General features: G+C 50.8%; 11 protein-coding genes across 11 annotated transcripts; 9 read left to right on the top strand and 2 right to left on the bottom strand.

Moving 5' to 3' along the window:
• Positions 1-440: 440 nt before the first annotated feature.
• On the bottom strand, positions 441-761 carry NEMAJ01_0846 (uncharacterized protein; the record flags this gene model as incomplete). Its single annotated transcript, XM_047914684.1, has 1 exon — positions 441-761. The coding sequence occupies one exon, from the start codon at positions 759-761 to the stop codon at positions 441-443; it is 321 nt and encodes a 106-aa protein (XP_047770641.1).
• Positions 762-820: 59 nt separating this feature from the next.
• On the top strand, positions 821-1903 carry NEMAJ01_0845 (uncharacterized protein; the record flags this gene model as incomplete). The annotated part of the gene is made up of 1 exon (XM_047914683.1): positions 821-1903. One exon carries the CDS (start codon positions 821-823, stop codon positions 1901-1903), a length of 1083 nt encoding a protein of 360 aa, XP_047770640.1.
• A 77-nt stretch (positions 1904-1980) lies between these two features.
• Positions 1981-2568, top strand: NEMAJ01_0844 (uncharacterized protein; the record flags this gene model as incomplete). Its single annotated transcript, XM_047914682.1, has 1 exon — positions 1981-2568. The coding sequence occupies one exon, from the start codon at positions 1981-1983 to the stop codon at positions 2566-2568; it is 588 nt and encodes a 195-aa protein (XP_047770639.1).
• Positions 2569-2971: 403 nt separating this feature from the next.
• Positions 2972-5239, top strand: NEMAJ01_0843 (uncharacterized protein; the record flags this gene model as incomplete). The annotated part of the gene is made up of 1 exon (XM_047914681.1): positions 2972-5239. The coding sequence occupies one exon, from the start codon at positions 2972-2974 to the stop codon at positions 5237-5239; it is 2268 nt and encodes a 755-aa protein (XP_047770638.1).
• Positions 5240-5262: 23 nt separating this feature from the next.
• NEMAJ01_0685 (small subunit ribosomal protein S27e) lies at positions 5263-5511 on the bottom strand (the record flags this gene model as incomplete). Its single annotated transcript, XM_047914523.1, has 1 exon — positions 5263-5511. One exon carries the CDS (start codon positions 5509-5511, stop codon positions 5263-5265), a length of 249 nt encoding a protein of 82 aa, XP_047770480.1.
• A 1322-nt stretch (positions 5512-6833) lies between these two features.
• NEMAJ01_0842 (uncharacterized protein) lies at positions 6834-7748 on the top strand (the record flags this gene model as incomplete). Its single annotated transcript, XM_047914680.1, has 1 exon — positions 6834-7748. One exon carries the CDS (start codon positions 6834-6836, stop codon positions 7746-7748), a length of 915 nt encoding a protein of 304 aa, XP_047770637.1.
• Positions 7749-8184: 436 nt separating this feature from the next.
• Positions 8185-8493, top strand: NEMAJ01_0841 (uncharacterized protein; the record flags this gene model as incomplete). The annotated part of the gene is made up of 1 exon (XM_047914679.1): positions 8185-8493. The coding sequence occupies one exon, from the start codon at positions 8185-8187 to the stop codon at positions 8491-8493; it is 309 nt and encodes a 102-aa protein (XP_047770636.1).
• An 83-nt stretch (positions 8494-8576) lies between these two features.
• NEMAJ01_0840 (ubiquitin-conjugating enzyme E2 I) lies at positions 8577-9050 on the top strand (the record flags this gene model as incomplete). The annotated part of the gene is made up of 1 exon (XM_047914678.1): positions 8577-9050. One exon carries the CDS (start codon positions 8577-8579, stop codon positions 9048-9050), a length of 474 nt encoding a protein of 157 aa, XP_047770635.1.
• A 73-nt stretch (positions 9051-9123) lies between these two features.
• On the top strand, positions 9124-9648 carry NEMAJ01_0839 (uncharacterized protein; the record flags this gene model as incomplete). Its single annotated transcript, XM_047914677.1, has 1 exon — positions 9124-9648. The coding sequence occupies one exon, from the start codon at positions 9124-9126 to the stop codon at positions 9646-9648; it is 525 nt and encodes a 174-aa protein (XP_047770634.1).
• Positions 9649-10085: 437 nt separating this feature from the next.
• On the top strand, positions 10086-11261 carry NEMAJ01_0838 (tRNA-dihydrouridine synthase A; the record flags this gene model as incomplete). The annotated part of the gene is made up of 1 exon (XM_047914676.1): positions 10086-11261. One exon carries the CDS (start codon positions 10086-10088, stop codon positions 11259-11261), a length of 1176 nt encoding a protein of 391 aa, XP_047770633.1.
• Positions 11262-11448: 187 nt separating this feature from the next.
• NEMAJ01_0837 (uncharacterized protein) lies at positions 11449-14238 on the top strand (the record flags this gene model as incomplete). The annotated part of the gene is made up of 1 exon (XM_047914675.1): positions 11449-14238. One exon carries the CDS (start codon positions 11449-11451, stop codon positions 14236-14238), a length of 2790 nt encoding a protein of 929 aa, XP_047770632.1.
• Between the last annotated feature and the right edge of the window lie 102 nt (positions 14239-14340).

The raw sequence follows: 14340 nt of genomic DNA, 5'->3' as shown, positions 1-14340 counted from the left end.
CTTTTTTGCTTCGGCCTCTATTCTTACTTTCGCCTCCATCCCTGCCTCTTCCGTCAGTACTTCTTGGGGCCTTTTTCTATGAGCTATACATTCTCTTCATAAATATTTTCTGCATTCTTTCCCTCTTTTCCATTTCTTTTACTGCTATTCCCGTGATTCCCATGTCTTCCACACCATCCGCCGCCTCCCATGGGCTTTGCCTCGTTTTGGCTCTATCCGCATCTTGTTGCTATATGCGCTGTTTTGTCTTTAATTCCTTGGCTTAATTTGGGGTCGCTCCGTGCCAGAAACATGCATGGGTGTTTTGTTTTACACAATACATACTGGCAAAATATAAACCATACACTTTTATATTTAGACACAAGTTTTTATTAGAAAGAAGCCTAGCACATGCACCCGGTCTGGCGACAAAAGAAGAGAGCGCAGAAGCGCTTGCGCCTCTACCCCGTGTAATCGAAGAGAGTGCGGCAGTTCTTTTGCACGGCAGGCCGTCTTTCCACAGCCCTTTTCACTATGGGGTGCTCAGAAAGCGCCTTCACTTTGGCAATTAAGTCTGAGGACAGCTTCACGGGCTTGCCTGTCGCCTCCTGTGCTTTTTGCACGCCCTCGAGCTGGCTATGTATTTCGTGCAGATTTTCCAGCGGCTTGTCTTTTTTTATGAGATGCCCAACCGCCTCCTTGACGGCAGAAATGTGCTCTTTTTGCTCGCTCAGAGTGTGCGCCTTTTCTGCGCTTTTTATTTCTTCATACGGATCAAACATTCCAATCGGCTCTGCTGCATCAATGGCTCCTCTTTTATATTTTCATTTTCGCAGGAGAAATGGATGTTGTCCAATCTAAATACATGCTTAAAAAGCTCCTGAGTTGTTTTTTGTGGATATTTCACAAATTACACAAAAATGTTGCCCTGCTCTCTTTTATTCCCGTGCTTGTGGAAATTACAGAAGGCACGTGGAGCGCCGCTCTTATTATTTCGCTTATATGCATCACCATTATGAAGCCCTCCGGGATTTTTGAATTTTTGGTTCTTGCTGTTTTCATGGCGCAGCACAGCGCACAGATTCTCGCATACTTCGAAGACATACACGAAAATGCTCTTTTTGAGTTTCTGCTAGCCGCCGTGGCGTACTGCGCGGTCTCTTGTCTCGTGATTTCGCTGGTGAAGTCCTTTATTGTGCAGCCGCTAAACGCAGTGTTCAAGGTGCACGTCAAGAAGGCCCAGGCGGCTGACCCAGAGAGCAACAGCCATGCCAACATTGAATTAGACGCCATCAAGAGCCTGGCGCCCGAGAGCACGCCCCTGGAGAGCCCAGTAACCAACGCAAACCTGACTCTTTTCCGAACGGGCGCGATAAATGACAGCATGAGCACGCCCATTGAGATACAGGTTGACGAGATGTACAACTACGGCGTAAAAGAAGCGGAGGAGGAGCGAGCGTGTTTTGCAACCGGCCACAACGTGACGGTGAAGAGAGCGCTTGAGAAAGGGTCTTTCTACGGGGGCAGCTTCACAGCAATGCAGTGCATTGTGTACAGCGTGAACTTTGTGGCCAAGCTGCTCATAATCATAGCGTACTACACGGACCTGTACAGGCCCATCGAGCAGGCCACTTTCTTTTTTGCCACGCCGCTGACGTTTATCCTTCTTCTGCTTATCACGCAGATGGAAATCGTTTTCTATTCGATTGATAGGCCGCTGAAAAACTACACACACCTGATTACCATTCTTGTCGTGCACTTTATAGCATGCATCATCAGCTCTGGCTACACCAGCAAGAACATGATGCTGTGTGGCTTCGGCAGCGAGGAAGCCGCACAAGGCGGATTTGGGTTTATTCAGAGGCTTTGCAAGGTGAAAAACATTTGGCCCTCTCAAATGTTGAACAAAATTCCCTTTAATTAAACAGCCGTAGCTCATATCACATTTTTGTTTCTGCGTGCATATTTCGTGCAAAACTTTCTTTTCTTAATTATTTTGGTATGATGAAGCCAGAGGACGTCGAGAGAAAAAAGAGCGAAATAGAAGAGGCCTACATTCGGCTGAGCAGAAAGCAAGAGCAGATCCCCGCATATCTAAACGAGGACTCTGAAATCATGGGAAGCGACCCGCTTGAGCTTTGCATTTCGCACCCAATCACACAAAAGGAGAAGGGGTGCATTTCGCACCAGCCTCTGCACAAGAAAAAGCCCAAGGACGCAAAGCCCTCCCAAAAGGAAGAGGAAAAAGAGCTGGACGAGTCGGTGGAGTGGGACACAAAAGAAGATGGCGTGGGCCGATTCGACGAGCACGGGAACTTTGTAATAGACAGCCAGACCGCAGACGAGCCATCTACTGGAGACGAGTGGACAGTTGTTGAGCAAAAGCCCAAGAAGAAGAAGCAAAAAGACAGGGAGGAGCAGCTAACGTACACTGCAGTCCAAACCGCAGAGTACAAGAGCGACCCCAAGACAGTTAAAAAGCAAAAGGAGAAGGGAAAGCCTGCAGAGCACCAAGAGGAGAGCGACGTGGATAGCGATGGATTTAAGCTTGTGCAGGATAAAAAGGGAAAGAAAAACAAAAAGCACTGAAATAAATATTATTAATGTTTAGGCGTTTTCTGCGGCCTGTGCGCTGCTTCAGCCAGTTTGCGCAGCATGGGCGCGCGCGAAAGGGGGGGAAGGGAAGGTGGAGCAGAGCCTTTTCTGGGCAAGACTGCTGTCGGCGGAAGGCCAGCCCTGCACGGGCCAGGGATGAGTGAGTGCCAAAATGGAAAGTTCCAGTTGTTTCATTTTATTTATTTTATTATTTTTTAACCCATGCAGTTTGCACAGAACTGCAGCTGTAACGTCTTGTTTTAAAAGCTTTCTCAATGAGGATTAACGCGTTTGTCTGATTAATGACGAGAAACAATGCTACCTAAAATTATATCTGAGAGATTTGCACTTTAATATTTTGCCATAATAATTTCCTGTTTTTTTTATTTTAATGAGCATGCTATTGGACATAGAGGAACGCGTTTTGCCAGAGTTTGCAGCGCTTCTTCAAATGGAGATCGGAGAAAAAACGGAGCCATCCGAAATTCTGTCAAAGCTGACAGATAGCGCGATGCAGAAGGTCGAGCACATGCAGCTGATCGGCAAAGACCAGCTGCTAGGCGCAAGCAAACTAAGATCAGAAAGAGTGATATATTCGGCTGTCATCACAGCAGTGTACACAAAAATACTCAAGGACAGCCCTGGCAGGATTGTGGAGGTGATTCCGTACATCCAGGAGCGGATTCGCGATAGAGACCGGCGGATTCGGGGGAATGTGGTTTCTTTCATTTTCAGGAACATCCAGGTGGTGAAGGACGAGGGCGTGGAGACGCGGGGCATTGCAAAAACCATCATTGACCTGCTGAAAAACAAGAAAAAGACAGTGCGCATTTTCTATCTGCGGCTGGTGGCCTCAAACACAAACGAGTTTGCAGAGCTCCTGGACCCAACCAACGTGAAGTACCTTATAAACACGATTGCCCTTCTGTGCGAGTGCCACCTGTCGGAGGGTCTGCACAAAAGCGCGGTCGGTACTATCAAAAAGATGGTATCAATAATCAACCGCCTTAAATACCTGGGGAAGATCCTTCTGCTGAACGTCTTTCCTCTGTTTGAGGCGTGCGACTTTTCTTTGCCGGCGCTGCACCCAATACTTAAGGGGTTCTACAGAAAGTGCAAAAAGGAAATAGGGAATGTGGCATATCTGAAGTTTATAGAGGACCACAAAAAAGAGAAGACTACGGGGCACATATACAAAAACCTGCTGCTTCTTCTGGAGCTGGGGGTAAACGAGCGGGCGCAGGTGTTTGAGCGGTACAGAGCGGCGATTGACTCTGTGCAGAGCCAGGAGATGAAGATCGAGGCGCTTAGAATTATTCGGGAGTCAAAGCACAACCCGAACAGAGCGCTGTACCTTGAAGAGGTGCTGAGCATCATAAAGGGCATGGACTCGCACACATCCCCCGAGATTGCCGAGGCCGTGCTGCCCGCATACATGGAATATGCAAAGGACGGGGTTGTTTCCCCGGAGAAGTTCAAGGAAACCGTATTTGCGCTGTTCAGCGACTGCCCAGGGTCCCGAATCCCAATTCTGGAGTTTCTTAACGCCTTTTTAAAAGATGTCCCTGTCCCCGGCGGCTTTCTTTGCGCGCCAGGCGCCTCTTTGCAGAACACTGCGTCGACTCTGAATCCATCCGGCCTTCCAATGGCATCGACACAGTCCTTGATCGGAATCAGCGCGGACTTCTCTGGGCTGCATGCTCTAGCAGAAGAAGACGCCCGAAAGCCTTTGGGCGCGGACAGAGGCGGCAGCGCCACGGGCAAGCATGCCCAGCAGGAGGGGGCGATCCTGGAAAAACCTGCACAGGGCGAGACATGCCACGCAGCTTTGCCGAAAATTGCCAGGGCAGCCAGAGAGCTTGTGTGCCAGATCATGGAAGTGCTTATTGAGCGCGCAGATGCGGAGGTGCTGGAGCTTTTCCTCAACTACTTCAACCCGTTTGAGCACGGCACGCCCTCCTCCATATACTCCATCAGCAATTCGGTGACCTTCTACAGCATGCTGTGGTACATGCACACGGCGCGGCATGCCCCGGGGCTGATAGAAAACGCGGAGCCAGACGGCATTGTCATACACAAAGTAACACACAGCGACTTTGACGTTTCGCTTGAGTTCTACTCTGTGCTGTTTATTCTCTCCGAGTCCTCGGGCCAGTTCATGAACAGCGTCCGGAACGAGATATTTACGCAGATCTCGCGCTATCTCCAGAGAACGCTCGACAGCGTCCGCAGCTCAAGAGAGTATCTTCTGAGCAACTACAGCGAAATATCCTGCTCGATCGACGAAATGGTCTCCAACATGAGCCGAAAAAACAACACACACAAGGCTGCATACCACCTCATGCAGCACAACCTGCACACAGTAATTGCGCTTTCGCTCTATTTGCTGAACTCAAGCAAAACATTCAAGAACCTGCAGGAGATCCAAACGTACATGGAGCTGCCGTCCGTTGAGCAGATCGATCTGGACAGGGCACACGAGTACGGAATAGCGTCCAAAAAGAACGCGAAAAAGATGGACCGATTTGCCGCTCTTACAAAGAGAAAGCGAAGAACGCCTCCTGCGGAAATAGATCTATCTTCTGTAACTGAGCACTCTATATCCACCAATCTGGACACAAACATAATAGAAGGAATGTCAAAGATAGATGACACTAAGCAATAAAGAAATACTTCTACTTTTATTGACTAGTATGCGGGCTTGACCTTGAACTTGCACCCCTGTGTTAGCTTGGCTTTTCCACCGGACGGCTTTGCCAGAATCGTGCTGCACGCCTGGCATGATATAACAGTTTGCGAGTGGGAGAAGATTGTAACCTTCTTTTCGCACTCGCTACACTTTACGTCCATGAAGAACGAGTTTGGCGTTGGTATTAGTCTCTTCTTTTTGCATGTTCTAATAATAGTCTCTGGCGACGGGTACTTTAGTGACTCCATATTACAAGGGAAAGAAAAATAAAAAAATAAGAAGACGCACGCAGAAATTCGAACAAATGTGCAAATAATGCGCGGTGGGCCGGAAAGAAGCCCGCACCGCAAAAGCCCCAAAACACGCCAGAATCCAAGATGCCTCTGCGCTTTGTCCAAGGCGCGCGCGGCGCAAGAAGGAGCTCTGGAATGCAGCAATCACAAGAACGTGCACAGCCAACTGCAAAAAGCAGCTTCTGCGCATGCGCAGCCTGCAAGCTGGGGCTTCTTGGCCAGCCCGTTTATGCCTGCTCGGGTTAGCTCCGCGCTGGAGCAGCTGCCGTGTGCAAAAGAAAAAGACACCGCACAAACTTTTCTGCAACTAAGCTCTGCAGCAGGCTAAATCTAGAGATGCGCGGCGTTCTTTGCTTTCAGATGCAGCAGAGCCACGGCCATAGGAGCGCTTTTCTGGTGCAGGACGGAAACAGAATAGGCCGAGTCTGCACAAACATCTTAATTTCATCCATGGACGAACAATAGGCCGGCCGGAGTGGGTCTTTGCTATTAACTTTCTGTTTTTGCATGCCTGGAGTTTTAATCAATTTTCTGATATAAAAGATCTATGGAAACTCCATAAAGGTGCGCAGACGCGCCTGTGCAAGGGAGAAACTTTGAAAACGGCCAGGCCACATGCTGATTTTATAGCTTGTGGCGCACATGGATCCAGTGCAGACACGCAACACTGCAGCACAGCGCAGTGCCGTGTACTCCAAGAAGCGCAGGAAGTGTTGCTGGGCACTCCTGCAGCCGAGGCGCAGTTTAGCTTGGGCGTGCGCCTGCTGCTCATTTGCGCGCCATGGAAAGAAGCAAAGCTCCAGAAGAGCCCATGCTGGCACGCCCGAAAGCCCGCTCTGGCTGCAAGCACAGAGCACGCCTTAATTAAGGCAGCTGCAATGCACAAAAGCAGGCTAGGCTGCACAGATCATACGGCTTGCTTTCTGGGCCCAGACCTAAAATCTGCATTGTGCGCGCGCCTGCACGCGTGATGTAGATAGGATCGCAGTGGGTGTTCTGGGAAATGCCTTGGTCTGCGCCTTTGCATGCGCTGCCATGTTTCTTGCCGCATTGAAGACGCATTCAAAACACGCGTGCACTCTGGCACAAGAATAGGCAGCGCAAAAAAGCGCGCTGCAAGGCCACACACAGAAGGGCCCAGCGCGCCCAAGCCGCCAGAGGCATGCTACAGCAACAAACAGCCCCTGCGCTGGCTGCGCTCTTCCAAAATAGAATGAAGAAGCAAATAAACAGAGTCTTTCATTTGTGTAGATTTAATTTTCTACAGAAAAAATATAATGCTCCTTGGAGTTAGTCTAAGACAGTGTTTTAACGAGGAGTGCTTCAACAATAAGGGGGAAACAGTGATCACAACAGAGAAATTGTATATGCACTCTGCCAGAAAATACTGTGAAAAGTGTGTGGAGGACGGGCTGGATTATGTGCACACCGACGACATTATATTCAACCGAAACGGCCGCTGGGAGGGGAAGCCAGAAGTCGAGAAGCAGGATCTTGTGGAGGAGTCTCTGTTTCTGAAGAAAATCAAAAAGAGAGGGTTTACGCGGAACGGCGCTGCGTGCTTTGGGGTGTTTACAAAAAAAGAGTACCACCCGAATGAAACCATAGGAGCCATTGGGGGCGTGCTGGGAAACATCAACATGTACAGAACGGGTGCAGCAACGAAGTCAAAGAGCCCAAGCCGGTGCTTCATCTTCCGGGAAAGCGGGCAGATCATCGACTCGCGAAAAAGCGGAAACCTGGTGCGATTTATTCGAAGATCGTGCAGGCCAAACGTTGCAATTTCGATAGAGGCGTGCGAAGAAGGGTGGAAGGCGCGGCCTCCTCTGAAAAAGAACCCGTTTATTGTCTACCCGGTCCGGGCCAAGCTCTACGCCATATCCAAAATAGAAAACACAGACGAGCTCTTCATAGGAAACAAGTACTCTTCGTACGCTGGCGAGGCCTGGGCGTCTTCTGAGCTAGGAATTGGGCCAGACGACCTTGTAGACACATGCGCATGCACGTCCAGCTGGAGATGCCTCTTTGAGGGAACGCCCTTCCTGGAAAAGACCAGAAGCGTAAACATTACATCAAAGATATCCTCGATATTTGTGCAAATGCAAAAATACATGCGCGAGAAAATACCTTTCCCCAGGTCTGATATGGCGTATGTCCTGAACAGAAAATGCACATTCACACAGCACATTTAGGAGTGCGCCTGCGGAGTCTGGATGCGTGCCAAGCGCGGGCGCGCTTCCGACCAAACACGCGCCTCCTGTGCATGAACCCCGGCCCAGAAGAAGCAAGCAAGCTAAAGCTATCCTCCTTTCCCAGAGCAGCAGGAAGGCTTTTACTCGGCCAAAGCCCCTTCAATAAATACGGTGAGCATGTGTTTTGTGTCCGTGCGAGGGCGGCCCCAGGCCTCCGCGCCTGTGCTTGGGCAGGGACTTCCTTATGCCCGGCATCGGGGTTTTCCGTGCGCTTTTATTGGCTATTTTTTGTGCGTGCATCGAGCTGCCTATGCAACTTTTTGCTTCTCCGTAGAAAAAAGCGCATGCCGATTGGAGGCTGCGGGCCAGAGTAATTAGCCTGCAATTCGCCCATTGGAAATTGAAAGTATTTAAAAGCTTAGAGCCCTGCAGGCTCATGGCGTCAAGAAGAAAGAGCAGCTTTGCAGTGTGCATGCTTATATACAGCGCAGCACGGGCGTTTGGAAAGGAAGAAAAGGAGTCAGCGAGAAGCAATATAGAGGAAGTCAGCATTGACAAAAGCATGCTAGGCATTCTGTCTAGCAATGATGCAAAGCCAATCTCGCGCAAAACTGTTGTGGATTTGCACACGGCAGTCGACGGGGACAGAGAATACAAAGAAACCAAGCAGTCGTATGTGAGCATAGGAAACAAGGGCAGCTTCAAGGAAGACAGCATGTCCGAGCAGAATCCTAAAACGAGCTAGGCATAGAAATAAAGCGTAATTCGAATTTATAGCAGTGTTTGGCGCTCTGGGCCACGGATAAAAGCGGGCGATTTTTCTTCGCCATGAACGCAGAACAGAGAATCATGCAGGAGCGAGAAAACTGGAGAAAAGACAGGCCGCTTGGGTTTGTGGCCAAGCCTTTGACGAACGCAGACAAAACCCTAGACCTGTTCAGATGGCACTGCAGCATGCCGGGCCCAGAGTCTTCTCCTTTTGCAGGACACACCCTCTCTCTGCTTGTTGAGTTTTTTGCCACGTATCCTGCAAGCGCCCCGCAGGTGAAATTTATAACAAAGGTCTTCCACCCAAACGTGTATGCAGACGGGTTTGTGTGTCTGGACATTCTTGCGAGCGAGTGGTCCCCCTCTCTGAACATAAAGACAATTCTGCTGGCCGTCCACGCCCTTTTGGAGGAGCCAAACATAGACTCGCCAGCAAACGAGGAGGCAGCCAGCCTATACGTAGAAAGGCCCGAGAAGTACATCCGGCTGGCCATCAAGGCGCTTGCGCAGAAAAAGCCGAAGCCACGCGCCTAGAGTGGGCAAGCCTGCGCATTCGGGTGCTGCCATCATATACATGCTTGCGTGCAAATTGCAATTTCTCGGGCATATGTGCACAATAGACCGCTCTGTTTGCGCTTCCCTATTCGGGCATAATGTGGAGCATATATACAGAAGGCCCTTAGCAGGCATGAAAGTTTTCGGCAGCAAAGTGCTTCTTACATTTATATTTTCATTTTTTATTATATCTAGCGCAGTTGCTATGAACAGTCAGGATGTGGTTACAATGCAAGATGCTGCAAGATATTTTTTAGAGAGGGGAATATCCCGAGGGGTTATTGTCGTCAGCTCCGAGAAATGCGGAGCCTGTGTGGTCTACGACAAGATTCTAAACAGCTACTTTGGGGCAAAGCCTGCAATTGCAAGCAAGTTCCTGCTAATTAAGCTAACAGCCCAGAACAGGCCCAGGCTCATGGGAGCAAACACGCTGATTTCTGATCTTGGCGTGATGTCTGTTCCGGCCACTTTTGTTGTGACAGCAGGCCCATCCGGGCTAGCCGTTGAGCAAAGCGTGCCTACAGTTTTAAATAGCCCTGAGTTCCTGAGCACAATGGCCCGAATTGGAATGGCATAGGCCATTGCATCAGGCGTCTAGCAGCAGCTACTTCGGACAGTCACAGGCTTCAAATAAATTTCGAAACAAGAATCTTTGGTTCGCGCGCAGCTCTGCGCCGGCATTCCACAGCAAAGCGCACATTCGGACGCATGTGCAGGCGGAGGCAAATGGCCGCGTTTTCACAGTTGCATGCACACTTGCAATTTTCAGGGCCTCTTTTTGGAGCTAGCTTTTTCTCTTGGGCCGCTTCTGCATTGGCCGCGCACTTTCTCAACATCCAATGGCCTGCGCTGCAGGCCTGCCAGAGCTCGCTCTGCTCTAGCGCGCTTATAGACATGCCAGCTGCAGCCGCTTTGCGGCACAGCACACCGGCCTTTTCTGGCAGCCGTCTCTTTGAGGGGCTTTGGCATTTAGTTTGTTTGGGCGCTTAAATTTTTTACAAACACGCACATAGAATGGGCTTAATATTGTCAGTTGTCAAAAGTGCGCTAAGGAAGAAAAAACGCGGCATGCCGTTTGAAATTTCCGTGGCCCCAATGATAGACGTGTCCACGCCGGAGTATCGCCGGTTCATGCGAATTGTGTCCCCCAGCTCGTATGTGTTCTCTGAAATGGTGGTGGACACGTCTCTTATTCACATGAGCAGCTCTGTTTTGGAGAGAAAAATAGGGCTGCCAAGCGCCAAGTGCATTTTGCAGATAGGGGGGTCTGATCCAAAACAAATTGCGCAGGCGGTCAAAAGGGCGCAGGCGCTGGGATATCGCCTCTTCAACCTCAACTGCGGGTGCCCAAGCGACAGGGTGCAGAGCGGAAGCTTCGGGGCTGTCTTGATGAAAACCCCGGAGAGAATCGCAGAAATTGTGCAGCGCGTGTTCTCCGAGACAGGCGTGGTGATGAGTGTGAAGTGCCGGATTGGGGTGGACGACGTCGAGGACTATGCGTCCTTCAAAAAAATGATAGAGGTTATTGCAAACAGCACGCCGTGCAAAACATTCTATGTGCATGCGAGGAAGTGCCTTTTGAAAGGCCTCTCCCCCGCGGAAAACCGAAGAATCCCCCCGCTGAGGTACGAGTATGTCTTCCGGCTGAAAAAAGAGATGCCGTGGCTGAACGTTGTGCTAAACGGCGGAATCCGAGAAATAGAGGAGATTCAGGCTGTAAAGGGGAGGCTGGACGGCGTGATGCTGGGAAGGAAGCCCATGGACGACCCGATGTTTTTTGCCGAAATAGAGGAAAAGGTGCTGAATAACGCACGGATTTCCACAATGGACGCAATATCCACGTATCTGGAGCAGCTGAAGAGAAGGCCGCACGAAAGAGAGCAGTTCATGCAGATAGACGCGCACGCCCCCGCCATGTACTCGACTCCAAACAGAAAGCGAGACCACGATCCAAACGCGCTTTCAAACGTGCGGGTGCTCCCAGGCGGGGAAGTAGAGTACCTGTGCAGGCACATAGACCTGAAGCCCATAGAGCCAGTTCTGCACGGAAAGCGAGGCTGCAAAGAGTACAAACGAGAAATAGCAAGACTAGCCCGGGAAAGAGTCTGTGTTTCGTCTGTTGTCCCCATCATACAAAAATATCTTGATGGTAGTAGCCCGAACACCCCAAATTCTGAGCAAATAAAGTAGAGTTACACAGACCCATTTGAGCAGCGCCTGGCAGGACCAAGCCTATCCGCAGGCGGCAGCGCAGGCCGTGCGCTGCCTGAGCGAATACAGATGCGTCGGATTGTGTTTATTTATTTCCATAAGGCATTAGGATGCTTAATTAAAATTAAAATACTCACATATAATAATTTAATTGTTGTGCAAGCAAATGTGGGTTGGGCTTTTTTTCCTAGTACGCTTGGCTGCCTGCTATTATATAGACGAAAAATATAGGGAGTCTGCGGTGGATGTGGAGATCCAAGAAGACGCGCACAGAAACATGTATATAAGCTTTGGGCTGAACGGAATAAAATACTCATCAGTTGTATGCCTGGACAAGCTCCAAAAAGTAGGGCGAAACTCGTACGCCACATACAATGCTGTCTACACGAAAAAGCACGAGCACGAGGAAACCAGCAAAGTGCCTTCACTGTGCGAGGCGCTTGAGGACGTCAACGGGTGGTTTATCCGGGACAACAAAACACACTCCATCAGGGGAGTTCTTGTGGACGAGGGAAAAATTATCCACATAAAGCCGAAGGAGCTTCTTTTCCCAAAAAGCTCTCCCCGCGAGCTTGTCGCCTTTGTTGCGGACGAAGACTTTCCAGAGCACGTTTGCCAGCCCATTGAGATGGAGCCCGAGCAGATAGAGTGCAACGAGCCCTTGGAGGACAACCAGCCGTACTTTGAAAGGGTGGCAGAGTACTTTAAGCGCCGAAAAGCGGACAGAGCTCCGCCCTCCAAAAAAGACCTATTGGGCCGAATTTCATACTCTATTGCCAAAATAAGGCAGGAGATTTTCTCGCTGTTCGGATATGCAAAAACGCACAAGGAGCGCGACGCAAGCACCGACTCAGACGACGAGCCCGAGGGGTCTGAAGACGCGTCGTCCTACGAAGGGTGGGAGGAGGCAAACCAGCGAAAGAAAGCCCTGGCGGTCCGCCAGGAGATAGAAACCGCACGGGAGAAAAACAGGCGGAAAAACTGCGTTAGCTGCCAGGCCAACTCGCTTTACAGAAAACAAGAAAAAGAGGCTTTAGACCACATGCCCAGCACAGCGGGCGCCATCGCCGAGGCAGAGGCATGCGAGGTCTTGGAGAATGCTTTCATGCTGGAGGACGAAAAGCCCAAGCCAGCGCACTCCCCCGAGCAAAGCACAGACGGCAGGCCGGGCATATCCATTCAAGATGTGCTGGTGGAGGATACTAGCCTCGTTTTGGACGCACAGCCTTTTCCGGACGCCAGCACTTCTGGCGTGCTGGTTCTGTACGAGGGCGCAGGCAAAAGCACAGCGAGCGCGCCTCTGGGGGTCGGCCTCAAAAGCCGCTCTATCGGCATAGAAGGCACACGCGTCGAAGCTAACACCCAGGCCTTGCCCAAAGTAACACAGACAGGCGGCTCGGACAGCAAGGTGCACAGGGAAGAAAACGCGCAGAAGAAAGCCACGCATTCCAAAACGCTGCCCACGGCCAAGGGAAAGGCAAAGCCCTCCAAGAGGGAGGCAGGCGGCGAAAGCAAGCCGCGCAAAAGCAAAAGGGCGCAGAAGGCTGAGCCAAGAAAAAGGGAGACCTCATCGAAGAGAGCGCGGGAGATAAAAGACCGGGTGGTTGGAAACACGTTTGTCACCACACGAATTCCAAAGTCAAACAAAACCGTGAAAAAGGGAGAGGTTCTTTTTCTGGGAATTCCGTACTACTCCCAGATCTCGGAAGTCGACAGCGTGATAAAAAAGCCGAACAACTATGGATTTCCCGTGGAAAAAAAGGCAATTCCGGTGGCCGTGGCCATTGACAGCCACTACATACAGAAGCTTGGCTCTCGGCGAGAGGCCATTTTTTCGGTGATGGAGAACATGAACATTGCCAGCCGCATATACGAAAAGTCCTTCAACGTTTTGCTGTACGTAAGCGACATCATAATTGACCAGCAGGCAGAGTGGTTCTACAGCCAGAGCGCTCTCCCCGAAAAGCTCGACCAGCTGGAAAGGTACCGCGCAACCAAAAACAAAAAGTGCATGTTGTACCACCTTGTGACGGTCTCCTTTTCCAAAACCATGCAGATTGGCCTGGCCTGGCGGAGCGCCATAGGGTTCAAGTCTCTGAAAAACATCAGTGTAAGCACGTTCACGCAGAACCAGTTTATTACAATTGCGCACGAAATCGGCCACAATTTAGGGCTTCTCCACGACTGCGACGACCAGTCGTGCAAGAACGCAAACAAGCTCAACTATCCGTGCAACCCCTGCGAAGGGTGCAGCTGCAAGGGCCAGTACATAATGAACCCAAAGAAGGCACCGAATCTTCTGTCTTTTTCCCCGCCTGCGCAGAAAGAGATGAGCATTATCCTTGCAGGCTTGGACACAGAAATGCCAAACGCAGACGAAGTCGAGATGCCATACCCCATCTGCGGGAACGGCCTGGTTGAGGAGGGGGAGGAGTGCGACGCCGGCCCGTTTGGCGACGCCTGCTGCACGCCGGACTGCAAGCTGCGCATAAACGCACTGTGCTCAGACTTCAACAGCGGGTGCTGCAATGGATGCCAGCCAGCAAAGGCAGGAACCGTTTGCCGGAAGTCCCAAAACGAGTGCCAGAAAAGCTCGGTCTGCGACGGGAGGTCGGCCAAATGCCCTTCGGTGTCTTTTTTCGAAAACAGGAAAAAGTGCTCTCTTGGCTTCTGCGCCAACGGAGTGTGCACAAGCAAAGACGCGCAGTGTGTGATGGGCGGCATAAAAAGGTCTATTGTGTCTGCTTTCCCCGGGTACAAGGGGTGCGTCATGAAGTGCCTAAACATAAACGGAGACCCCATTATACTCAACAACAGAGCGTTTCGCGACGGCACGCCCTGCGGGTGGAGCGGCGTGTGCGCACAGGGGAAGTGTGTGAAGGACACAGGCCTGGCTGCCATGTCCGTGCTGGCGTTTATAGCTGGCCTTTTTCTGATCGCCCTTGCTTTAATGTAGCGCCACAAATACGCTGCTTAGACGCGCGCCATGCCTTCACGTGCAAAGCACCATGGCCCTCGCCAGGGCCATGCGAAAGGCTAAACAAGCGGCCGTATCTGC

This window comes from Nematocida major (genome assembly GCF_021653875.1).
Source record: "Nematocida major strain JUm2507 chromosome Unknown 2389, whole genome shotgun sequence".
Lineage (NCBI taxonomy): Eukaryota > Fungi > Microsporidia > Nematocida > Nematocida major.
Note: the sequence above shows the minus strand (reverse complement) of the source record. Positions and strands in the feature narration are given on the sequence as shown.